Source organism: Rhinatrema bivittatum, chromosome 13 (assembly GCF_901001135.1).
Source record: "Rhinatrema bivittatum chromosome 13, aRhiBiv1.1, whole genome shotgun sequence".
Lineage (NCBI taxonomy): Eukaryota > Metazoa > Chordata > Amphibia > Gymnophiona > Rhinatrematidae > Rhinatrema > Rhinatrema bivittatum.
Window position 1 is genome coordinate 50,527,111 of NC_042627.1, and position 27,637 is coordinate 50,554,747.

Here is a 27,637-nt window from a genome sequence, read left to right on the forward strand (position 1 = left end):
AGCCCTGGCTGGCTTTCATGGCCAAAAAAACTCCCCAACTGGGTCCCAGGTCCTAGCCTTGGAGTGAGTTGGATTGGGGAGTTACCCCAGACCCCCTCTTAACTCCTTCCCAGATCCAGCGGTGAAATGGGCAGGAATGATGCCCAGTCACTCCCACCTGGGTCCTGGGGTATTAAAAATGGTTCTGTCTACCAGGGGACTATGCCAAAGTGATATCACTTTGGCGTCTTCCTCCGGTCCGTCCAGCACCATCTGAAAAATAGACTAGAAAGATAAGATGAGTAATAAATGTTTTAAATAAATCCCTCATAAAGCTGTTTGTTTGCTTTTCTTGAGATACACAAGGCTTCTGTCACTGGTGAATTTTAAAAGCTGTATGCGCAGCAAAGCTGAGAGATATGCGCAGAAGTTGGGCCAGTGCGCACTGCGCAGATTTTAAAAGACGTCCACATACATGCTTATCTCCCGATACGCGCACATATAAGGTGGTGAAAAAAGGGGCATGGATATGGTCTGGGCAGGGCATGGGCAGGACGTGGGCAATTCCAGGAAATGAGCGCATAAGTATTTACTGCTATGGATAGCATGTAAGTAATAAAATAAAATAATCTAGGCTTGTCAGCGGAGTTTTAAGGGTTAGTGGCGCTAACAGGGCAAAAGAGAGGCTCTAACATAGCCTTGCATAGCATCCCGCTCGGGCCACTTACGCAAGTAAATGGCCATTTTTGCGCGCGCAAGGCTTTTAAAATCTACCTTTTAGTGTGTACAAGGTCACCAACGCCCAAACAAGAACCATTATCAGTGGCTAAACGGAGTTTCCTGACGCCCTCCCGCCAGATTAGTCAGAGGAGACTTTTTGAAACACAGTATGCAAATATTTTTATTAAGAGATGCCAACCAAAATCTTTCTGCTGGAAAATTTTCCAAAGTCAGCATTTGGTTAAATCAAGCTCTTAGCTATGTTTTTTTTAAATTGGTTTTGAAGTATCCAAAGGAAATGACAGTATGATGCCACAATGTATTCATTTGTTTATTTGCTGAAGACAGGGTTTTATGCTGAAATTTATTTTCAAAGATGAAATGTAAGCAAACAATCACAAAAGTCTGAAGGTCATGGAAGAAATATATGTTGACAAAAAAATGCATGTTCTTTATTATAGTACTGATAGGAACCCCCCCCCCCCCCATACATTAGCATTTTCATTTACTGCTGGCTTAAGTCTGCAGTAGCTTCACTGATATTCCAGAATAAAACATTCCTCCTCCCACACAGTCTTGAACTTCACAGTATTCGCTAATTTAAACCACTTAAAAACCGTGGGTGTGCTGTAATTGTTTGTCTTGGGAAGCTATTTCTTGCTTTCAAGCATCAGTCCATCTGCCTTTGTGGTTCTAAAGTGGCATTTGTACTGAAGACTCCTTCCCTATGTTCAATCTGCTTAAAAACGAAAACTGCTACTACTTTTATATGGTTTTAATACCCTCCATGGACAATCACACCCATGTACAAATCTATTACGGAGAGCAATTTGCTAAGCCATTTCAGTGGGTAAAACAGTGCTTTACCTGTGGAAATGACTTTTAAAGAATTGTTCAACCTATACACAGATAGAAGTATGCATGTTGTGTTGCTAGGTGCGTACTTTTACCATCAGCAGGGGAAGAGTTCTTGGGAGTGGGATTAGAGGAGTTTGGAGTTACACACATAAAGGTGAATTTTAAAAGAGATGCGCACACACAAAGAAGCAAATGTGCGCACAAACAGCACATATGCGCGGACGTGTTATTTTATAAACCTCATGCATACACACATAAGTAATGTTGCATGAATAAATGTGCTTGTGTAAAAAAAGGTGCGGCCTGGGGCATTCCTGGGCAGGAATATCATTTGTGTGCATAAATTGCTTTTTTATAACCAGTGAAAGCAGTGCGTGTACGGCTGTATCCCGTGCATATTTACACCTAATTATCTGGTGTAAGTCAGAATAAAATTCTTTATAGAAAAATACTGAAAGGGTGAGGGGTTTGGGTAAATTGGGTGGAGTTCAGGCTGGAGAGCCAAGGGGGTCTTGATGACCTAGAGATAGATTGGGCAAACTGGAGGACTAACCGGTAAAACTGGTAATTTCCTACATGCGCACATATAATAAAATTGGATGATTTACACACATAAAAGCCGACATGTGCTAAGGAAAATACATTAATTAAATTTCCTTGTGTAAATAATTAAAACTAGGTGTACAAATAAGCATGCATAGCAGATGTCTGCCACTTAACAGGATAATTTTTTACTTATCCAGCTAAGTGTGCACCCATAAATGTGTGTATAAGGGTGCACAATAATTTACAACCATATTTTACAAACTATGTGCAAATGATATGAGCAGGTTATAAAATATGAGAAGATATGTGAGCTTATGTAAACATTTTGAGCCATGCAAGTTTGTTCTTATTTGGAAAAACAGTGGCAATTATCTGGATGAGTTCTGATTTATGCGGCTACATAGTGCCACTTAGTAGAGATGTGAATGGGAACCGGAATCGGTTCAGATTCCAGTTCCGATTCACATGTGGGTTTTTTCCCATCTGGCCCGATCACGGTTTTGTTTATCGGCTGCGCCCCATAGCCCATAGGCTGGATAGCCCACGCCATTTTTAAAGATGGCGCTGGCCATCCATTGCTCCTACCATGTGACAGGAACCGGCCAATGGCACGGATATCCTGTCACATGCTAAGGGCAAAGGGCCATCGGCACCATTTTGTTTACTGGCAGCCGACGGCCCGAGCACGGGAGAATGCTCCCGGGACCCCCGCTGAACCACCAGGTATTTAAAAACTTTTTTTTTGGGGGGGTCCGGAGGGTGAAGGGATACTAACAAACTCATTTTAAAGAGTCGGCTGTATTTTTTGGATATCGGCTCGGGTGCAGCCAATAAAAAAAACCCGATCGGACTGCAAGATAAAAATTTCACGATGTGAATCGGAACTGGAATCCGAACTGATACCGGTTCCGATTCACATCTCTAGTATTTATTACATCAAATTTATAAACTGCCTCCTCAGGAAATAGCTGCCCAAAGTGGTGTACACTCCATGTTACATAGATTGTTTAAGACGAATAAATTATGAATGTATATGAAAAATATGTAAATGGACAGTTGCTATTGATGAAGCCTTAATGATCGATGCTACTGTTCTTTTAAACTTGCACTAATTCAATCTTCGTTTTTTCATTTTAGCTGAGCAATTACATGTTTTTATATCACTACTGCTGTGGGTTGTAAATAAATGCTTAAGACCAGCAGCTGAAAGAGAAAGATCTTTATTGAGATATCTCAGGAGAGTGCAATTACAGCAAGGCAATTCAGGAGTAGTCTCAAAGAGCATTAGTAATAAAATAGGTTAAATAGATCACAACCTCTAATTTACCTACCAATGAGTTAATTTGTTTGTTTTCATAACATTTTCCTAATTGGTTGAGAAACCCTTACACTGCAACACTAATAGTGTCATTCATCAAAATGTGTTATGGTGTCAATGCACGCAATAATGCGTTAACGTCATAATGCATGCGATAATTGTACTATCGCATGGCGCAAATGCAAATTTTTTGAAGGGGAAGGATTAGGGAGGGGTTTGGGCGGGATTAATTAAAATGAGGGGCAATATCGCACGGTGTTAACACTGGAAAAAAATACACTTTTTTTTCCTGCTGTTAAGCTGTGCGATATGCCCAAAATGGCTGTAATACAACTTGCATTTCGGCCATTTCTGGGCTTGGGGGGGAGGGGGGGGGGAGAAAGAAAGCATCTCTGGGGAAGCCTTCACTGTATTCAACTATTTATATGCCTATAGGAGGGCCAGTTAATAGCTTGAGGCGAGGTGTTGGTGGTGGTTTAGGTGTCAGTTTTACATGCAGACTAAGATGTTTGAACAGCCCAGTACACCTCGATGAAGATTTGATGTCATTTGGAGTGAGGAAAGTCTCACAAAGTTGAAATATCTACTATGTTCTCTCGCGTGTATGTTTAAAAATCTACCCTTAACCTATTAGGGTCTAAAAAATGTAACAAAAATGAATTAAGAGCAAAAACTTGTGTTTAATTATAAACTACAAAAGTAATAAATAAAATATAAAAACAAGTAAAAAATGAAAATCAATATTTAAAATTCTTTAAAAAACCCCCACTAAAGACTTATGAACTAAGATTTACATGCATATCGATGGTCACTGTTGAACAATTACAGAAAAACAGAAAAGTAAACTTTTTGATTAAATCCCATTGGTATGACTGTTTTAAACCTAAAAATAAAATTTTGCTCTAATTTAAGAAGTACGGCATCTACATTCCCTCCCCTCCAATTTAAAAGTGGTTTATATATTACACAGAATCTATATTCATCATAAGAATGATTTTGAGAGATAGAAAGCTCGGCTAGCAGTTTCCTTCAATTTTCCTGTTAATAGCACTTCTGTGTTCAGTGGTCATATAGTTTTACCAGTATACAATTTATTACATGGACATTTGGCGGCATAAATCACACCACTACTTTTGGAATTGGTGAAAATTTTCAGTTTATAAGGTTGCACATTTCCATTTATAGCTATACTGTCAGTTTTAAAATTAACATTGCAGATGGAGCATAAGCCACAGCAGCAGTGCCCAGGTGGCCTAATAACTTGGACTTTTCTTTGAGGAAGGGCTGATGGTGCTATCATATCTTTAAGATTTTTATTGCATTTATTGGCAATCTTTTATGTTTAAAGCACTCAATACTTTGTATAACTGGCCAATGTTTCTTAAGGCTCATACTGATTTTATTGGATTTATTATTGAAAGTAAGCGGACAAACAACTGTCATTTTTCCTCCGGTTTTTTTTTTTTTTTTTTTTTTAAATGAGATAACTTGCAACAGGACTGTAAAAGCATAATGTTATGATAGCGGTTCTCTCCACATGAATTTTGGATTTATTTTTACGAATGTGTTTAAATAATTTTAGAACCTATATAGTAACATTTCGATAGCTGTTCTCACCCTACGGGTCTTGGAATTATTGGCATGAGTGCTTTAGGAAATGACAAAGTTAAAACTTAAACAGCCCGTATATCATCGACTAAATAAATGTTTTTAGTTTTTGTGGCAAGATCTTTATTTTTAGAAACAAAAATAAAGGGCATTAGAGTTGGATTATAAAGCACAAGACAACCCCCCTGTTTTTAAGAAATGGTACCGTAGTCGCATAACAACGACACATTATGAGGCCGATGCAAAAAACGTGCGCTGAAAGCAGGCACTTTTCCTGGGGGCACAATGCAACATTTAAATTAGGGCTTGCGCTGTCAAGAAGGCACTAGGGGCGATTGCGCACCCCTAGTGCCTCCTTCACAGCGTGCGTCCAAGAGAGATCCTCTGTCGGAGGCTGTCCACCGGTTAAGAAAATGGACGCCGATAAATTCAGCGTCCGTTTTCCAAACCTGACTGCTAGCATCCTGTCTGACCTGCCCTAAGCTTCCTCAAGGAGTGAATACATCAATGTTAAAGTGTCGGGCACTTAACATTAATTTATTCACTCCTTCACTTGACAGTGAAAGGATCAATCCCCTTTCAGAAGGCTGTCCTGAAAGGGGATTGGTCCTTTTCACTGACAAATGTCAGTGAAAAGGACCAATGGGCAATAAGTGAAGGAGTGAATAAATTAAAATTAAGGGCCCGGCACTTTAATATTGATTTATTCACTCCTTCTGACCTGCCCTAAGTTCCCTCAGGGGGAGGGAACTTAGGGCAGGTCTGTCAAGGAGGGAGATTTTTTTTCCCTAACTCTCTTTTCTTCCTCCGGTTTAATATTGCCATGATATTAAATTGCAGGAAGTACAGAAAAGCAGTATTTTCTGCTTTTCTGTACTATTTTTTGGGGCACTCAGAAATTAATGCCTGCTCTGGGCAGAATCTAGCCCTGAGCTTCTGCAGGAAATGGGACCAGGTGGTTAAGCCAATGTTCAAAATGTCATTGAGAAAGAAGTTTGGCTATCCATACTTGGAAGGTTAAAGAAAAGTCAAAGAAAACTCTACCAGTTAATTACGATTTGTAAGTGCAACAGACAATGCGTTTCATAAACAAAGAAAATTATGTGACATGAAGCTATAGCAGGGAGGTTAAGTCAATTAAACTGAAAAGATACCATTGTTGTTTTTTTCTAGGCTGGCCATATGCTCCTAAGATGAGACACTCATTATGCTAATGTATCTTGATTTAGCTTAGATCTAGCAGCTATAGATCAAGAACCTCTCGCCTTTCAAGAACTATAATTTGTCAGATATATTCAAATTCCCCAAATATGTTAGCAAGTATTAATTTTAACTAAGACACTTGGGAATTTACTCATAAGGTTCAATTAATATTCAGTTCTTAGGTTGCACGTGAGAAGAAATGTGCCTTTATTTTCAGCTTGGTTTTCAACCTACAGCATTACTTGCTGTAATGTTGTTATATTATCTCACATTCAGCAATCATTTACCTTGATAGCAAAAGCAGGAAGCAAGTTAAATGTATCCATTTCAAAGACACAATCAAATTTTTTCAGTAACAAAATACAAAAACAAATAAAACAAGTAATAGAGGATTACAATATGACAGCAGATAAAGACCACAAGACTCTACTCTGCCTTTTCCTTTCCTGGTGAACCAACTCTACCTAATTTCTGCCTTTATCTTCCTGGCAGCTTCCATAGTTTCTTCAGCTCTAACACTATTTTTCCACCACCTTCACTGAGAGTTTATTATAGCAGCACAATGGAAAAGCAGCCAAGTGGTTAACACAGCAGATTGTAAACCAGGGAATCCAGGATTCAAATCCCACTGATGCTCTTGATTTTGGGAATGCCACGTCACTCTCCAATACCTCGGTACAAGTTTGATTGCAAGCCCTCTGGGCAGGGTAATACCTGCTATGTGACACCTGAGCATGGATTTAGAAAGACAAATAACCAGATCCGTATATCTAAAATCCTTTCTTATATTATTCCTGAGTCTCATATCATAACCCTTTGTTATCCAACTCAAGAGGATATAATGTTCAGGCAAGCCCTACGAGACGCATGGCAGCACGCCGCTGGTTCTTCATATGGCCGCTCCTAGGCGCATGTGCGCCCGACATGACCAACCTTAAAGGGCTTTTGGCAGGAAATCCCTTGCGATGCTGTCAGATGACATCACAAGCCATGGCTTATAAAAGGCCCTTTCTCCCTGCAGTCCTCGCCTCAGCAACAGGTTTTCCTACAGTCTTTGTAGAGCAAGTTGCCTCAGTGTTCCCTGCCTGCATTCTCCAGTAACTACATTCTTTGTCTTTGTTTCTGTCTTCTGCTCCAGTCACCCTCGTTGTCCTTGCTCTTCAGTTCTCGTGGTTGGTTTTCCAGTTCTTCTGTGTTCCACATTTCCCTCGTCTGCTCTCCTGTTCTGCTCCTTGCCTCCCTGCCCTGCCTAATATCCGACCAACCTTTCCTTGAATGAATACTTGGAACTGACCTCAGCTTGCTTCCTGGACCTTCCTTGAATGCCACCACTGACCACTGCCTGTCTCCCGGACATCCTCGAACGCTGCCTGCCACTTACCCGAGTCTGCCTCTGAATTTGTCTGCCTGTGCGACCCAGCCTCCTCAATGGATCTTCTGACCATCAGCAGAGGCCCCCACCTAAGACCTGCTGGCCCTGGCACCCAAAGCCTCAACCCGAGGGAACGTGGGCTGGTAAAGGTGAAGCTCCAGCTGGGCCTCTGCCTCTTCCAACTCCGCCTGCTGACGCATGGGGACCTGCAGGGCTCCACCCTGCAGGTTGCGCCAACTCCATCTCAATTCAAGGGTCCATGCCCACAACTTTCTGTATATAAATCTTGTAATTTTAATGATCTCCATTGAGGGGCGGATTTTCAGAGCCCTGCTCGCGTAAATCCGCCCAAAACCGGGCGGATTTACGCGAGCAGGGCCCTGCGTGCCGGGAAGCCTATTTTACATAGGCCTCCCGGCGCGCGCAGAGCCCCGGGACTCGCGTAAGTCCCGGGGTTCTCCGAGGGGGGCGTGTCGGGGGGCGGGCCCGGTCGTCGCGGCGTTTCGGGGGCGTGTCGGCAGCGTTTTGGGGGCGGGTACAGGGGCGTGGCTACAGCCTGGGGCGGTCTGGGGGCGTGGCCGCGCCCTCCGTACCCGCCCCCAGGTCGTGGCCCGGCGCGCAGGAGGCCCGCTGGCGCGCGGGGATTTACGCCTCCCTCTGGGAGGCGTAAATCCCCCGACAAAGGTAAGGGGGGGGGTTTAGACAGGGCCGGGCGGGTGGGTTATGTAGGGGAAGGGAGGGGAAGGTGAGGGGAGGTGACTGACTTAGCCCCTTAAACAAGGGCAGAACTGATGCGATACAGAGGTGCTGCCCACAAAGTACTTATAGAACTGTCAGGGGTGTGCTGTAGTTATATAATTATAGGGAAACACCACAGAGATCTATTTTGTTGTAATTTCCAATCAAAAAACATACACAAAAAAAATAAATTTTATTTAATCTCATTTTTGTTTTAGTGCATAATAAATGGGTTTATCAAGTGCTAAGATAAACATGAAATGAAATGAAAAAATATATATATATTTTCATGTTCATCCCCTAATGTGCAGCACTACCATGTTCCTTCTGATCTCAGCATGTAGATTGATCAAGCTGACTACCATCCCTGTACAATGTGCAGATCACCCCTGCCCTCCCCCAAACTTTCTCCTTTACATTAGGGCCCAGGGTGGGTGAAGCTGCCCATCTCCTGTGAAAACCACTGGTACTGTTAGACAGAGCAGAAGAGCATGCTATCCTCATGTTATAAAATCCGGGGTCGGCGAGCGCAAGGGGGTGCACACTTGTGCACCTTGCATGCGCCGAGCCCTAGGGGAGCCCCGATGGCTTTCCCCGTTCCCTCCGAGGCCGCTCTGAAATCGGAGCGGCCTCGGAGGGAACTTTCCTTCCACCCCCCCACCTTCCCCTATCTAACTCGCCCCCCAACCCTACCTAAATCCCCCCCTCTACCTTTATTTCTTTACACCTGCCTCTGGGCAGGCGTAGGTTGCGCGAGCCCCCGGCACTACTGCTGTGCCGGAGGCCTTGGTTCCGCCCCTGCCCCACCCCCAGCCTGCCCACTTCCCACCCATTTTTTTCAAGCTCCGGGACAAACGCGCGTCCTGGGGCTTGTGCGCGTCACCAGGCCTCTGCAAAATAGGCTCGGCGCATGCAGGAGCGGGTTTTCGGAGATACGTGCGTAACCCTTTGAAAATCCGCCTCTCTATGTCCAAGATCTGTCAGCACACAGAGGTGATGGTGAGAGATGCCTCCCCTTCTTCCTTCCTTTCTTTATCTCCTCCTCCGCTTTCTTTCCCCTCCCCCAGGTGCTATTGGTTCACCAGCGCCACTAGCAGCAGACACTGGTGGTGGCACTTGTTTGGCAGCAGCAAACTCAAGGCGACGGAGGGAAAAATTGACACCAACCTACCTGGTCCTCTCACCACTGCCAGCATTTACTGCCAGCATTTAATGTTCTTTTATCAATTTTCATCTTATTTACAAAAAAAACCAAAACAAAAATCCCCAAACATAAAAACTACCCCCCCAACACAAAAACTATAAAACAAAACAAGTTACCCGCACTTTTTCTCCAATTACCTCTTTGGCCCTTTTCCTCTACCTCCTCACGAAACCCACAGACACTTCCTGGAGACAGAGCCTCTTATATTGCCCATGACAAATCTGCAGGCAACTTCCTTCAAACTTTTTAATTCACCAGAACTTGACTACAGGTTTGTCTAGCCTAGAAACAGAATGAATTACTGGTTTAAATTCCATGCATTTTGTCAAATTTTTCAATGAATTTCTGTCCAGTTGCTGCTCTGAAAGATTCACACATCTCTAGGACTTGTCTTGTGTGGACAACTTCCTTGTAGTTTTCCTGCAGTTTCCTGAGCAGGATGTTGCGAGCTCTTCCCCAAATGCAGATGGGAAATATGCAGATCTGTGGTCCAGAGCTGTAAGAATGGGTATGGAAGCAGAGTGGCTGGGCCCCTGTTTGAGATTTTTTTAATGTGTGGCTTGTGATTGTGATTTTGATTGTTTCTCAGGTTTCTGCTCCATGCACAAAACAATACTTGAGGCACTGTTTTGACATAACAGAGAGAAGAATTGATCACGTGATGCTATCCTGGCAGGGCAAATGTACCAGACAGACAGATGATATTACAGAGTTCAGAACATTTTTCTTTCAAATTCTGAACAAAGCCAGTGCAGCTGCCATGTTAGTTCACGGGGATAAGTAGAAATAAAGGTCAGCAAACAAGCTGTAGGTGATACTTCTGTTATTGGTCTAACTTAATACATTTGTTACTAGCTTTCAAGAGCTGTTCCCCCCCTGACCTGAAGAAGGGCGCATTGCTCTCTAAAACTAATCACCTGCAATTCATTTACTGAGCTTTACTTCTAAGAAAAAAATCCCAGGAAGCAATAAAAATCAAGACTGATTATGTGTACAGTAAGAAAGCACTGAAATGGAGTGCAACTACTGCTGATTGTGAAAATGGGATATTTACAAGTGTCAACAACTCCCAATATATTATAATCAGATCAATATGATCCTGAATCCCCAATATCTTTTTTTCCAAGCTGTGATAAATATTTTCTAATTTTTTCAGAAGAGTTATTGAACTTCTGCTTGGTGCTATTTGGGTTGCATTCCTACTGTTCATTCTCCAGAAGCTAAAATGATTTGAGTGAAACAAGCCCACAAGGAAAAATGTTTTTTTTCCCCACACATCCTTTTAAGCACTGAAGAAGGTAACCATAAACTAGTATAAACCTGGGGTGTAGCTATGGAGGGGTGGGGATGGGGGTGGGGGGACTCAGGGGTATGTGCCTCCCCACAGTTGGCTCAGACTTCCTCCCCTAGCAGCAGTATCACGTCGCATCTGAATCAATCCTTACAGGTGCAGCAGTTAGATGGCCTGGATGCAATGGAATCACTACCAGTCCATGATCCTTTACCCTTTAAGAAAGCTAACTTGAACAGGGAAACAAAACTGCACTTGATCTAGTCCTGTAAAGATTTGAGACCATCAAAGCCTTTCAGTTAACTTTTGGTAGGTAATTAAACTCTGCCCCCCCCCTCCATCTCAGCAGGAATGGCTGCTGTGTTGGAAGCCTGGTTACATAAATGCTCTATAGCAGAGAGATTAACATTTGCAGAAAGTAGCCAGGACAAGGAGAGAATGAAAAGACACATAGTACAGCATGTGGCCAGAAATGAAATAGTTTTGTAGCTACTGCCATAAAGACTCACATAGGATGGAATAATGGATTGGGGGGGGGGAGGGGCTAGCACAGTGCTCCCCATGTTAACCTTGGAACCCTTCAAAAATTCAGTTCTAGCTATGTCTCTGGTATGAACTTGTTAGGGTGCTTTGAAAAGGTTTTCCTATGAAGCTATTATTATTGCACTGTGAAACTGCATTGATCAGACTTGTAAAACTATTCAAGGCTGCTGGCATGTCAAAATATGCTGAAATGCTAGAATGTAAACAAGAATTTTAAAAGTATGTCAAAATTCAGCCTTAAGTTTTGTTCCTGTTCTGAACTCAATTTACAAGAAATCTCATGACTTACAAGAATGTCAGCCCAATTAACATATATGAGATAACATTATAATACTACCCTATTAAGAACATGTTGTGTTAATGTCATCCAGTTAGGAAAATGTTATGCAAACAAGCGAACTAGCTCATTGGAATGTAAATTGGAGGTGTGACCTATTTGATCTATTATGTCAACAATGTTCTGACAGACTGCTTCTGAATTGCCTTGCTGGTAATCTTGCACTCTCCTGGAATATTCCATACTTTATCTGAATAAAGATCTTTATTTAAACTGCAGGTATTTAAGCATTTATTTATAGACCACAATAAACTAGTTAATGCAAGAAATGAAGGAAGTAAAGGACTCAGATGGGAACAATAGGTAAGGGGATGGTTTGCCCTGTAGAATTTACAATATATATGAAAGGAAATGGTGACATACAAAAGATGTGGGGTGGTTGCAGACCTGATATGATGCTAGAGAAGACACATAGGAATGGCTGAATGTCATGGTCTCAAATGGAATGCCTTCTGTATGAAGTAAATGTTTCGGTGTGTGTTTTATGTAAGAACATATCTTATGAGATGAGCAACCTAGCTGAGCTATTTATAAATACACAGATTTAGCTTGAATCTAGTCTCATAATAAATCACCATAGCATTCTAACTACATCTGAAAGTAACACAGTAAATGATGGTAGAAAAAGACCAATTGGTCTATCCAATCAGCCCAGTTATTCCTGCCCAGACAGCAATAATGTGACCCAGCTGCCGCTGTAGAAGCTTGATTGATTGTAGAATATTACTCCTTAATTAAGTCAGTTTTTATTCTCTTCCCCTTTGGTTCTCTATCATCCTGGGTAGATGAATGTATAAAATTCCAACTTAATCTCATACTCACTTCATCTTCTCCCTCCCCCTCTTGATCCACCACCAAGCTTTGAAATAATCTACACAGTTATCAAAACTAGTGAGGTAACTGCCCAAATATCCCATTTCCTAGGCCTTAGTGGCTTTGCTGGAAAGTACCTGGGCACCACCAAACCGCCGGCAACACCTAGTTTCTGGGGTGTTGCAGCTTGCTGGCTCTCATCTGACTACTGAATGACCTCCAGTATTGTTTTATCATCTCTTCTTCCCTTGCTTCTGCTTTTGAGGGAGTGAAAAGGTGGATTGTGTGCAATACTGCAACCTCCCAGTCACTGTGCACTGAATCTTTCCCATGTGTGCTTGAATTCTGTCACAATACTGGTTTCTATCACCTGTTGGTGGGTTAATTCCTTTCTATGGAACATTTTCCCTTCCTGCAATTTACTGAAGGAAGTGAAATATTTGAAGATTTTTATCATATCCCCTCTTTTCCTTTTTTCTTCCAGAGAGTACATTTTAAGTGTCTTGCACCTTTTCTTGTAGGGTTTTTGTTGTAGGCCTTATATCATTTTTTTAAACATTTTTTTAAAAACTGATTTCATCTTATCAATATCATTGAGAAGGTATCACCTCCAGTATTAACCTAAACAGGGTGTATATTGTTGCCTTTTTTCTGGCTGAGGATGCTGGGCTCAATTGGCCTTGTTCTGGCCCCGCATGGTATATCATATCTTTTTATGGTCTCTACTCATGCAATCAAGCATACTGCTAGTCCTGTTACATTACATTGACTGGCCATCTTCAGATCATCTGAAATAACAACTCTTGGATATCTTTTTGGTTTAACAGTTATTAGTTCTTGTCCTTCTAAATAGTGGATTTTTGCACCACAAATGTATGATTTTCCACATTTTAGCATTTAAGCTCATTTTCCAAACCCATGGCAACTCTTCTTTTTAAATCCCCTTTTAATTTCTTCATTTCTTTTGGTGTGTACATTCTTTTATAGATTTTTGCATCATCTGCAAACAAGCCCATGTCTGCCTCATTGCTAATAAAGATATTGAAAGGAATTGGTCCTATCTTCAAACCCTGGAGAACCTCAGTAGTCAATGTACCTTCTCCAGAGTGGACTCTATTGACAGCCACCCTCTGCATTCTGTTGCTCAACCAGATCCTCACCTAATTTGTAACTTTCTGTCCTAGTCCCATACCTTAGCAGTCTTCTATGCAATGCTGTGCATACATTATCAGCTAAATCTAATGTAATTAAAATTGTCAAGAAAAAATATTCTCTCTCCAAGTCAGTTTTTCTACTATACAATTCATTGTCAGTTCATATTAATATACAGTATATTTACACACACATTAGATAATGGGTATTCTCACATTGCTGATCTAGAGATATTACAATCTCATATTACTATTCAAAATTTTCAGCAAGGCCAGATTTGATATTACACTATAGTAAGGAAGTAAAAAATGTTGCATTCTATGACCATAGTGTAAAAATTCAATTATATGGCTATTATTATTCAAATGGAGTTTTCTAGATTTTGACAGTGGATTGAAAAACTCAATCCAGTGAAATCACAGGGAATTTAACAACGCTCCAGATCATAGTAAGGACTTTGAAAAACTCCCTACAACTTTCCTTTATCATTGTTTTTCAATATGCGTTCACGATCAAGAAATCTATTTCCACCTTGACTGTGGATTTTGAATCATGACCATTGATTGTGATATTTTTGCCAAGCTCTATCTCTAGCTTCAAATTAGAAATCAAGGATGTAATTTTCAAAAGTTTAAATATGAGTTTACCACCGAAAAAATCCTGCTTGAACTTTGCCCCCTATGAACACAGCTAAAAGTAGACATGATGGATGATGGTGTACCTACTTTTAGTCGCACCAAAAGGAGACTGTGCAGGTGGAGGGGTTGGGGCAGAGACAGGAAAGTATGGGGATTTCATTTTGACATTTCCATGTGTACCTTCATGTGCATATTTTGTGCCCGTGGTGAGTGTGCCAGCAGGAATTCTCAAAGGGGAATCTGTAGGGAGTTTTACTTTGAAAATGAGGTTGAAGGTCACCAAGGTCTTCATGGAGTTTGAAAATTACCTTTAAATGGACAAAGCTGAAGAGGGGAATAGTTTTAGCCATATGAAATATGGCTATGTAACCATCTAATATTATGGCAAAATATCACATTGGGATTTTATATATGATAGAAACAGCTGATGTTTCCAAACCACTGATGTCGCTAAACCATTGATGACATTAAAACCCATTAATTGCCTGAAAAAACCTGTCACTTAGATCTTTGGATCTATGTATTTTGTAATCTGTGCAAAGAGAGGATAAAGATAATGATTAATTAAGAGTGTATGGCATCAGGTTTTTTCCCTTTTTTTATTTTCCAAAATACAGAATGTTGGAAAGAATGATGTAGATGGATTTGTGTGCCTGGCCATCTGTCTGTTGGCTCAATAACTCTCCAAAAATGAGATGAAAATTCATTACATTTGGCATGCAGGAAAAAAACTGGAATACTTCAAATGAGTTCAAAAACAAATTGCTTTAAGTTTTTATTGTAATTCACTGGGAGCAAGTTTCTTCAGGCGAAATAAAAATACATGCAAATAAATAAATAAATAAATAAATAAATACATACATACATACATACATAATAGAAACATTGGGTCAGTATCTTTGGAGAACTAAAGCCTCTCAAAAATTTCTCATGGTTTTCTATGGGGAACAGTTAAAGGCTGCAGAATGTTGACCATTTATCTCTGTCCCTTAAACTTACAGCAATTTGATCCAGACTAATACAGGCAGAGAGACAGTAAAAATGTGTTGAAATAGGTGATGAAAAATGGTGCCAACAGGCACTTTCCAGCCACTTCCCTCAACAATTTTCAAGACACAACCACCCAACACGCATGCACACCCATACACACACACACTTATGCTCACCCCTATCTACCTTTACCTCCAAACAATACCCCACAGAACCCATATACACCACTCACCCCTTATACTTATCCATACACCACCATCTGTCAACCCCCCCCCCCATATCCTCACATCCCAAGACACCACATACACAACACTCCCCCACATACCTACTTATCTCCAACATTCCCATCCACCCCATCTACATCCCCCTCAGAGATACCATGTTTCCCTCCAACACGGTTTAGAGCTTAGGGACAAATGTTCAAGACACCTACTATGGTATTAAATAAAATACTTTATTTTGAAACAGTCTCTTCTTTTCCAGCATAGTTTTCTTTTCTCTGTAATCAGGAAACTAAGGATTGAGCATGTTGCAACAACTGGAAAAACCATAGGGGCAGATTTTCAAAGGGGTACGCGTGTAGTCCCCGAAAACCTGCCCCAAGTTCCCCTGCGCACCCTGAGCCTATGTTGAATAGGCTCGGCAGCGCGTGCAAGCCCCGGGACGCACATAGGTCCCGGGGCTTTCCTGGGGGGGGGCGCGTGTCGGGGCGTGTCGGGGTGTGTGTCGTGGCGGCGCGTCATCTGGGGGCGGGGCCGTGGGCGTGGTTCCAGCCCGGGGGCATTTCAGGGGCATGGCCGAGGCCTCCGAAACTGCTCCTGGGCCGGGGAATCGTGCGGCTGGTGCATGAGAGTTACGCCTGCCTCGGGCAGGTGTAACTTTTCAAACAAAGGTAGGGGGGGATTAGATAGGGCTGGGGGGGTGGGTTAGGTAGGGGAAGGGAGGGGAGGGGAAGGTGCGGGGGGGGGAGGGGGTTAAAGGAAAGTTCCCTCCGAGGCCGCTCCAAAATCTGCCAATTTTGCACAGCCTTGCTCGCGCTGACCCCGGATTTTAAAGGATACGCCCAGCTACATGCGTATCTATTAAAATCTGGTGTACTCTTGTTTGCGCCTGGTGCGTGAAGAAAAGTACGCGCGGGCGTACTTTTTAAAAATCTACCCCATAATGACGCATAGTATGTATTCAAAATGTACTGTAAGAAACCTGACACCTCCTTCTACAAATCTATATTGGAAAGCATTCCCAAAGTCTGGCCTTGATATGCTTTTCCTACTTGTTTTTAAATAAACATAGCATATCATATTAGCTAATTAAAAAATTAAAATACATTTTTACTTGTTAATATTAAGGTTTAGAATTCCACATTGCAATATTGCAAAATATATGAAATACTCTAACATACACCTTACATTTCCAGTCAATGAATGTCAATTTTGTGGATATAATGTACTCTCACCAATCTGTTACAAATATTTGCCAAATTCTAAACAATGCAAATGACCCCTCCTCACCCCACTCCCAGCTCTCAAAGCAATTGCTCGGATCATAGTTATTAGATTAAGAATCACACCCCCTTCCCTGCATCCCATCCTCATCCACAACATTGAAAATAAAGTAAAAATTCATCATGTATGCACATCTGTCATCAAAAGGGGACCAGCTGGTCACTGCCATGAACAGAATTAAGTTGTCCTATAAGGCATATTCAAGCCGATTCAGTAAAAGTTGCGGGAGAGTGGGCGAGCACCCACTATCCTGGCGCGCGCACAGGCCACTCTCCTGTGCGCGCAATTCAGGGGGGAAGAACAAGCAAATTAGGGCCCCCGGTAAAGAGAGGCGCTAGGGACACTAGCGTGTCCCTACCGCCTCCTTTTTGACAGGAGCAGCGGCTGTCAGTGGGTTTGACAGCAGACGCTCAATTTTTCCGGCATCGGTTCTCGAGCCCGCTGACAGCTACTGGTTTGGAAAACGGACGTGGGCTAAATTGAGCGTCAGTCTTCCGATCCACGGGCCGCTGGCCATTTAAAATTAAATTTTTTTTTTTTTTTTTAAATTTTGGGGCCTCTGACTTAATATCGCTTTGATATTAAGTCAGAGGGTGTACAGAAAAGCAGTTTTTTATACTTTTCTGTACACTTCCCTGGTGCCGGCCGAAATTAAAATGTGCAGCTTGGCTGCACATTTTACTTTCTGTATCATGCAGGAATAACTAATAGGGCCATCAACATGCATTTGTATGTTGCGGGCACTATTAGTTTTGGGGGGGGGGGGGGTTGGACACACGTTTTCGACGCGCTATTATCCCTTACTTTATAAGGGGATGGCCGGCGCCATCTTTAAAGATGGCGGCGGCCATCTTTAAAGATGGCACCGGCCAGCCATCCAGTGCTCCTACCATGTGACAGGAGCCAGCCAATGGCACGGATACCCTGTCACATGGTAAAGGCAAAGGGCCATCGGCGCCATCTTTATGAGTGGCAGCCGACGGCCCGAGAACAGGAGATCGCTCCCGGGACCACCACTAGACCACCAGGTAATTTTAAAATGTTTTGGGGGGATCAGGAGGGTGGGGGAAGCTAAGGGGTCGTTTTTAAAGGGTTGGGTGGGGTTTGTTTTTTTTTATTGGGCCATCGGCGCCATTTTGAGTGGCAGCCAAAATGGCGCCGATGGACCGAGAGCGGGAGATCGGTCCCCGCGCCCCCACTGGACCACCAGGTACTCGTAAAACGTTTTGGAGGGGGGTTCGGGAGGGTGGGGGAAGGAAAGGGATTAGTTTTATAGGGTCGGGGTGGGTTTAGGGGTTGTTTTGGTGTGCCGATTTTCCCCGCCCTCCCCCCTCCCCCTCCCCCGATTTACGATTTTTCACGATAAATCGGGGGAATTTCTATTGTATCACGACTCTTAACAATTTTTGACAATTTAAAAAATATCTGACGATTTTTTTAAATCGTCAAAAAACGATTCACATCCCTAATAAAAAGTGATTATAACCTGACTATATGTACTTAAAGGAAAGGTTGCCCCAGGTAATTATTCCCAGTGAATCAATCATGGAGCCTTTGAAATATCTTAAAATATAGTCCATTTATTACATGCTTGGTCACATGAGAAAGAACAAAATAAACATTGTTTTACCCTCCAGATATTGGATATCAAAGAAGAGTGATCTGAGTGAGCTCTCTGATCTAATATATATCAGGTCACACTAATTTATAGCCAATGCACCCAAGTCGTTATACCTATCTAATACCCTAGTCCTTACAATATAACTCCTAGGAGTACGTCATATCCTTATGTATCTATTACTTCTAGTATGCACTCTGTGTAATCCGCCTTAGCCCTACCTTGAGGAAAAGGTGCAATATCAAATGCCTAAGAATAAATAAGCAAATAAATAAATAAATACCTTCCAGAGTATACTTCATATCTTGGGCAAACATATTCCAGATGACTTCAGCACTAACTTTTCCCATGTTCAACTCTTGCGGGAACCTACAAATAATGACAGAGCTTTATTTCATTTTTCAGCTGTAAATGTTTCTAACATCTGTGCCTTAGTAAGGGGAACATATCTGTTTATATACCATAAGCATCTTGTACACAGGGAGCCCAATTTCAAAACCTATCCGCAGTACAGAATTTGTGCACATAAATGGGCGTGTGGAGATTAATACTAGTATTTTATAAACTGGGTGGCAGGAACTGTACAGTTTATTAAACACCATATATTTCTGCTCTGAAAATATGTGTATATATTTGCAATGCAAGAAAACACCTTTTCTCTACCCAGTTTATAAACATATGCATGTATATTTTATATGTGAAATAATCATGATGCTGCATGAATAAACACCAAGAATTAAATGCAGAGGTTGGTATTTTTTAAAGTACGCACGGATACCGTTTCGAAACACTTAAAGGGTATACTTGGAATTGCCAGTTTACCTAGATCATCTGTTGTTTCATATTGAGCCTCCATCAGATCACCCAGACCTCTCACCCAAAAACTGCAGACAGCTGTCTAGACTGATTTCACTTACATAAATCAATTAGCAGGTATAAAAATGTACAAATACATTTGGTAGTATATATGCATATGTCTCTTACAAAATGGAACTATTGTGCATGATGCTGAACTCAGCCGGGAATATCCTGGTATTTCACTGGTAAAATATAGGCATGAAACTGAAAATATACATGTACTCTCAATGTTTATAAAATAGTATTTTATTTATTTTATTTATTTGCAGGTTTTTCTATACCGACATTCATTTAGTAACATCATATCGGTTTCCATTTAACATAAAGGAAAGCAACGGTGCTTTACATTTGAAAATATGAAATAAGTAGAATAATAAACAAGCTAGTTAATACAAAATAAATAAAGAACAATTGGAATACTTAGGTAACCAAAACAAATAATAAATATTGGGAGATAAAATCAAGTTGAAATCCTATGCAAAAAATTGTAGATAGGAAAAGTAGCAGGGAGTTCATGGAAAGTGTGAAAAGAAGTGAAGAGTTCAGGAGGACGACCAGGAAGGTAGGCGCCTATTGTTTTATACAAGTGGGGGTGAGTCAGGAGAATGCTTGTAAGAAGAGCCATGTTTTAAGTTTTTGTTTAAACTTTTTTGGGCATGATTCCTGACGAAGGTCAGGGGGCATATTGTTCCAGGTTGCTGGCCCTGCTATGGACATGGCGCATTCTTTAGTTGTATTGAGTAGAGTAGCTTTGTGAGGTGGCGTGTGTAATGTAGCAGCATGCTGGGATCTGGGTGGTCTGGAGGGTTTGTGGAAGTGTAAAGAACTGTTGAACCAGTGCATGTTTTCGGTATGTAGGGTTTTGTGTATTATAGATAATGTTTTGTATTTTATCCGTTGGGCAATGGGGAGCCAGTGTAATTCTTTGAGGATAGGTGTAATGTGTTCGGATTTGCGCGTGATGGTGAGTATGCGTGCAGCTGCATTTTGCAGCATTTGTAATGGGAGGATGGTTGCTTTGGGGAGGCCAAGGAGGAGGGAGTTACAGTAGTCTACTTTTGTTAGGATAAGGGATTGTAGAACGGTACGGAAGTCATATTGATAAAGAAGGGGTTTTAATTTCTTTAGAGTATGTAATTTAAAGTAATCGTCTTTTATCGTGTTGTTAATATATTTCTTAAGGTTTAGCTGGTTGTCAATGGTGACTCTGAGGTTTTTTACACTTTGTGCAGGGGTGATTGCAGTGGTGAGGCCTGGGGGTGGAGTATCAAACATGTGGTTTCTCTGGGGGGAGATAATCATGATTTCAGTTTTATCAGTATTGAATTCAAGGTAAATGCTCGTGAGGAGTGAGCTAATAGCTGTGAGGGCTGTGTCCCAGGTTTTAAGGGCATTATGTAGGGAGTCGGTGATGGGGATGATGACTTGCACATCATCCACATATATGAAATACATGAGACCGAGTTCGGAGAACAGGTGACAGAGAGGAAGTATATATATGTTAAAAAGGGTTGATGAGAGGGCAGACCCTTGCGGGACCCCGTGGGATAGGTTATACAGTTGGGATTCCTTATTTCTGAAGTTGACTTTATATTGTCTATTTTTGAGGTAAGACTCGAACCAGCGGAGAGGGGTGTCTGATATGCCTATTTCCTTAAGTCGGTTGATAAGAGTATTGTGGTTTATGTTGTCGAATGCGGCAGATATATCAAGCATAGCTAGTATTAGATTGCCATATTCGTTATATACATGGGGAGGCGAAACGCATCGCGACTCCCCACGTATATAACTTATTATCCGTTTAATTCGGTGTGCCCTGTGGCGCGCGCATTTCTTCGCCCCCATTAGCTACTAGCTAGCTTAGGATTTTCACAAAATGGCTGTGCCCATGCCCTACATTCCGGTATCCATGCCGACTTGTCCGACCCTTTCCTGTGAGATACCGGAATGCAGCGTATCCACGCTGAAATTTTGTGAAATGCACTGAATGCAGCCAATCGCGCTGTCATTCAGGGCTCTCTGTTGATTTTACTGATGAGCCAGCACTATATAAAGATCAGCACAAGGAGAGCCATGCATTTTATTTCCAGCGATGTTGTGGGGAGGTGGGCTTGGTGTAAGAGGAGGCTGCACTGAGAGATAGGCTAGTTAAGGAAAGAAAAAAACTAATTATTCTTTATTTTGCTGCAGTGCCAGTGCTAGCTAGTCCTGTTTCTTTCAAGCTGTTTATTTAGGTGATCTGATTGAGAAGAGAAGCTGTGCCAGGGAGAGAAGCAGCTAGCACTCACCACCATTAGGGTGTTGTGGCTGGCTGGGAGAGATATATTATTTTCAAAAAAAAATTCCAGCTTTTTTAAACTCAGTTTTTTTAAATTCAAGTCATTTAGTCTCTCTGTGCACTGGTCTTCAGTGGGTAGTGGTTAGTTTAACAGACTGAACTCACCTGTCCGACCATTTCCTGTGAGTCATCACAGTGACACACAGGAAAGGGTCGGACAGGTCGGCATGGATACTGGAATGCAGCGTATCCGCGCTGACATTTTGTGAAATTTCATTTCATTTTTTTTTCATTTAATAAAATTTATTAAACGCCAAACACAAAAAGGCCTGGGCGATATACATAGAACATACATAATAATAAAAACAGACATTACACTTATAAGCATCAATATCAGGTTCCATAGGAACCAAACCAAATTCACCAAACAAACATAAGGAAATTGTCCCTGTTCACTGAGTACAATATCATGGTAAAACCATCAGAGTAATTAAACACTTCATACTTCCATAGGATCACAATGGTATTATGAGGCAAACACATTGTCTTTATAAGTTATTAAACACACGAGTCAACAAATAACTCTTAAATGCCATCTTAAATTTTTTAACATCTTCCAGCTCCCGAATTTCAAAAGGGATAAGATTCCATTGAACTGGAGCCGCGATGGAAAAAGAAGTCTCTCTAGTATTAACAAGTCGGGCCTGTCTAACAGTAGGGATATGTACTGAATGTAGCCAATTGCGCTGTCATTCAGCGCTCTCTGTCGATTTTACTGATGAGCCAGCACTATATAAAGATCAGCACGAGGAGAGCCACACATTTAATTTCCAGCGATACTGTGGGGAGGTGGGCTTGGTGTAAGGGAGGAGGAATAGCCTAGTGGTTAGAGCAGTGGGCTACGAATCAGGAGACCAGCGTTTGAGTCCTGCTGTCACACCTTGGGCAAATCACTTTACCCTCCATTGCCTCAGGTACAAAACTTAGATTGTAAGCCCTCTGGGGATAGGGAAATATCTACAGTACCTGAATGTAAACCGATGTGATATCTCAGATTAAATGTTGGTATTTAAAAATAATAAATCAATTATTGGGTGGGTCTGTGCAGTCAAGTGCCCATGGAGTCTGCCTCTTTTGTGCTTACAAGCAAGCAGCGACTGTGTGCACACCACACACATTAGTGCACAGCCAGGCACCGTGACAGTGGGCAGTTTTAACAGACTGAACCTAATTATTGGGTGGGTCTGTGCAGTCAAGTGCCCAGGGAGTCTGCCTCTTTTGTGCTTACAAGCAAGCAGCATCTGTGTGCACACCACACACATTAGTACACAGCTAGGTACCGTGACAGTGGGCAGTGGGTAGTTTTAACAGACTGAACCTAATTACTGGGTGGGTCTGTGCAGTCAAGTGCCCAGGGAGTCTGCCTCTTTTGTGCTTACAAGCAAGCAGCGTCTGTGTGCACACCACACACATTAGTGCACAGCCAGGTACATGATAGTGGGCAGTGGTAGACACTACTCAGTGACATTAAATCCACAATGTCAGGGAAAGCTAGATGTAGTTGAGTGATTGGGACTGGCAGAGGAGGCACTTCAAAAGACACTAGTGCAACACCACCAGCACAGTTAAAAAGGCACCTGTCGCAATCTAAACTCTTTGTAGGGGCTGGCAGTTCCATCCCAAAAAAAAATGAAATCTGACCATGATGCATCGCCATCGCCATCGCCACCACATGTTTCTGGCCCTGTAGTTTTGGAGGTGATGGAAGCGGAGGCAAAGTCAGGCCAGACAAAATGTAGACACCCAAAAGCAGCAGGGGGACAGAAGTCTCGACTAACACTTAGTGTTGACAAGGTAGCGCAGTCACTGTTTGCTTCTGATTCAGATGAAGAATCTTCTTGTGTGGGATTCTCATCAGAAATGGAAGAAGTAAGAGGTGAAGAATTTTCGGGAGGATCAGTTAGTCCTGTCTTAGCCTCCACTTCAGTGCAGCAGGGGAGAGATGAAAGTGATGATGATGAGGAGGAAGAGCAGTCAGCACAGGCACATAGGGTGACAGAGGCTCCCCCTGGCATTGCTTCTCAGGGTGCACCCACTACCTCAGCTCCAGTGGCAGCTTCCACCCCCAAGGCTTTAGAGAGGGGAAGATCACGAAAGACATCTGCGATCTGGAGCCACTTTAAAGTGATGGAAGACCCGTGTTTTGCTCGGTGTAATTACTGTGCCAGGGATATTAGCAGAGGCAAGCAAATGGGACATCTATCTAATTTTGGCATGAACCATCATATGAAGAGGCAACACCCAACAAGATTACTGCCATCTGGGGATGGTGGCAGTACCAGTCGGGGGACCCCTTCCAAGCAGTGTGCAGTGGTTGAAAAGCAGCAGAGTCAGCCCACACCCTCATCCCCTTCTAGCAGTCAGGTGGCAGGCCAGCAACCCCCTGACATGTGGCAGAAGCGACAATCCACCATGGAGGAAATGGGGTGGAGTGCGGTAACGCTATCCCGGGGTAGGAGGCAGGTAGCCTCAAAAGTTATAACCAGGACCATTGGGGAAATGATTGCCCTTGATGACCAGCCCTTGCTGTTAGTGGAGAATGTGGGTTTCAAGCATTTTCTGAAGGTCGTACTTCCAAATTACAAAGTCCCCTCCAGAACCACATTTAGCAGAAAGGTCATCCCCAGCCTATACAAGCAGTGTCGCAGTCGCATGCAAGCGCTGCTAGCTAAGGCAGAGGGGAGAGTGCATTTCACCTGCGATATCTGGACCGCCATGAATGCTGCACACTCTTACCTCTCTCTGACAGCACACTGATGGGACATGGCTGAGGCAGGGGCAGCCAGCAGCTCTATTACTGAAGAAGTATCAGGGTGGAGGTGGGCTTTAATGCACACCCACCTGACGGACCAGGAAAAAAACCGCAGCCAATATTCTAGCATGCATCAGACAGATGCTGGAGGGCTGGCAACTACACCAGCGAGACAGGAAAACTCAGGCAGGGTTCTTTGTCACAGACAATGGTGCAAACATGGTTAAGGCAATAAACGACAGGCGCTTTAAGAACATCCGATGTTTTGAACACACTCTGTACCTGGTAGTGAAGTCAGCTCTGGGGTTGGATTCCAATGACAAAGAGAATGAATACCTGCATAGGTTAATACAGAAGTGCAGGAACATAGCAGCACACTTCCACAGAAGTGTCAAGGCGGGGCAGGTTCTCCAACAAAAACAGACTGATTTGGAGATGCCTCACAAGTGTCTCATTCAAGACATTGCCACCCGGTGGAATTCCACCTTTATGATGCTGGAGAGGTTAGTGGAGCTGCAGACACCCCTTCATGAACTTTCTGGTACAATGGACATAGGTGTGCAGAATCCCCTAGGGCATTATGATTGGTTAGTTATGAGTCAGCTGGTAAAAATCCTGCAGCCCTTCAAGGATGTCATGGAGGAGCTGAGTTACAAAAGTGCCACCTTGGCTGACATCATCCCTATAGTTAATTTCCTGGATGAACATTTGGAGGCCTTTAAACAGGAAGAGGGAATGACTGCTGAGGTGCTGCAGTGTCTGGATGTTTTGCAGCAGTAGGTGAAAGAGAGATTAAGGCCTTTAACAAAACAGAACACATACATGCTCGCCACAGTCTGTGATCCCCGTGTGAAAGGTAAACTCGCCCTACAGTCCAATTGTCTTTCATTTGTGAAGGAGCTGCTGTTAGCAAAGGTCCGTGAACAGGAGCGCCACAGGCAAAGACAGATTAGGCTTGAAGCAGAGGTGGAAACAGCAGGCACTTCAAAGAGTTGTGCTGCTAGCCCAAGCAGGAGCAGCACTGTGTCAGCGACAGATAGTACCTCCTCCTCCATGTTAGAACGCCCAAGGCATGTTGCCCATAAAAATGTATCTGTTGTGCGACAGGCGAGAGAGAAAGCTGCTGGCATGAGTGACTCTCAGCCCGCCCAAACAAAGGAGACACCAGCACAGCTGTCAGTGACAGGGTATCTCTCAGAGCCGATAGAGAACATGCAGACAGATCCGCTGGCATAATGGGCACACAAGTCCACTGTATGACCACACCTAGCCAAAGTGGCTCAGTGATATCTGTCATGTCCACCAACTAGTGTGCCCAGTGAACGTGTCTTTTCAGTGACAGGGGATATCATGAGCCCTCACCGCTCAAGGCTGGCACCAGAGTTGATGGAAATGCTAGTGTTTTTGAAAGTAAACCTGCCTTTGCTTGGGTTTCCAAATTTTCCCTGTGAATGGCAAGATGAATGAAAGCAATTGAAAGCCTTGCAGCAGCTCCAAATGCCTCCTATGCTCCAGATAATATAAGCATTGCAGCACATGTACCTGACCTCAATCGCTGTGCCTGACCATCCACTGTCCAGGCCTTATGTACCTACAAGGGTTCGACTTAGATTGTAAGCCCTCTAGGGATAGGGAAATACTGACAGTACCTGAGTGTAATCGACTATGAAGTGCTGGAAACGTTTGAAAATAGCAAGATAAATAAATAAAGACAAAAAACCTGCTGTGCCTGTCCATCCAGGGCTTGTGTCTCTACAAGGTTGTGACCTCGACTGCTTTCCCTATCCGTCCAGTCCTTGTGTTCCTATAAGTGTTTGACCTTGATTTCTCTGCTTGTTCGTCCAGGCCTTATGTCACTAGGTGGGATTGACCTCTGTCCTCGACTGCTGTGCCTGTCAGTCCAGGCCTTGTGTTCCTACAAGTTTTTGACCTCGACTGCTCTGCCTGTTCGTCCAGGCCTTTGTTCTTGTAAGTGTTTGACCTCGATTGCTTTGCCTGTCTTCCAGACCTTATGTTCTTACAAGTGTTTGACGTCGATTGCTGTGCCTGTCCGTCCAGGCCTTATGTTCTTGCAAGTGTTTGACCTCGATTGCTTTGCCTGTCTGTCCAGGTCTTATGTTCCTATAAGTGTTTGACCTCGATTGCTGTGCCTGTCCGTCCAGACCTTATGTTCTTGCAAGTGTTTGACCTCGATTGCTTTGCCTGTCCGTCCAGACCTTATGTTCTTACAATTGTTTGACCTCGACTACTTTTGCCTGTCTGTCCAGGCCTTATGTTCCTACAAGTGTTTGACCTCCATTGCTTTGCCTGTCTGTCCAGGCCTTATGTTCCTACAAGGGTTTGACCACAACTGCTGTGCCTGTCAATCCAGGCCTTATGTCCCTAGGTGGGATTGACCTCTGTCCTCTATTGCTATGCCTGTTCGTCCAGGCCTTATGTCCCTAGGTGGGATTGACCTCTGTCCTCGACTGCTTTGCCTGTCCATCCAGGCCTTATGTTCCTACAAGTGTTTGACCTCGATTGCTTTGCCTGTCCATCCAGGTCTTATGTTCCTACAAGTGTTTGACTTAGATTGTAAGCCCTCTGGGGATAGGGAACTACCTACAGTACCTGAGTGTAATCAACTATGAAGTGCTAGAAACATTTGAAAATAGAAAGAGAAATAAATTAAAAAAAACAAAAAACTGCTGTGCCTGTCTGTCCAGGACTTATCTCTCTAGGTGTGCTTGACCTCTGTCCTCGACTGCTGTGCCTGTCCGTCCAGGCCTTATGTCCCTAGGTGTGCTTGACCTCTGTCCTCGACTGCTGTGCCTGTCCATCCTGGCCTTATGTTCCTACAAGTGTTTGACCTCGACTGCTGTGCCTATCCGTCCAGACCTTATCTCTCTAGGTGTGCTTGACCTCTGTCCTCAACTGCTGTGCCTGTCCGTCCAGGCCTTATGTCCTTAGCTGGGATTGAACTCTGTCCTTGACTGCTGTGCCTGTCCATCCAGGCCTTACATCCCTACATGGGCTTGACCTCTAATGCTGTGCCTGTCCATCCACTGTCAAGGCCTTATGTCCCTACAAGGGCCTGACCTCTAATGCTGTGCCTGTCCATGCAGTCCTCCTTACGTCCCTAAAAGGGCTTGACCTCTAACGCTGTGCCTGTCCATCCAGACCATTCGTCCCTACCAGTGCTTGACCTCTAACGCTGTACCTGTCTGTCCAGCTTGGAGTTAGGATATAGTTTTCATGACCTTCATAATACGGGCCA

At 43.1% G+C, this 27,637-nt stretch overlaps 1 protein-coding gene across 1 annotated transcript in view; it reads right to left on the bottom strand.

The window, feature by feature from the left end:
- UNC13C (unc-13 homolog C) overlaps positions 1-27,637 on the bottom strand; it is a 688,103-nt gene that overhangs the window by 159,906 nt on the left and 500,560 nt on the right. Inside the window, exon 18 of the mRNA XM_029574856.1 lies at positions 18,717-18,802. Within this exon, the coding sequence (XP_029430716.1) occupies positions 18,717-18,802 (86 nt within the window). The remainder of the gene's footprint in view (positions 1-18,716; positions 18,803-27,637) is intronic.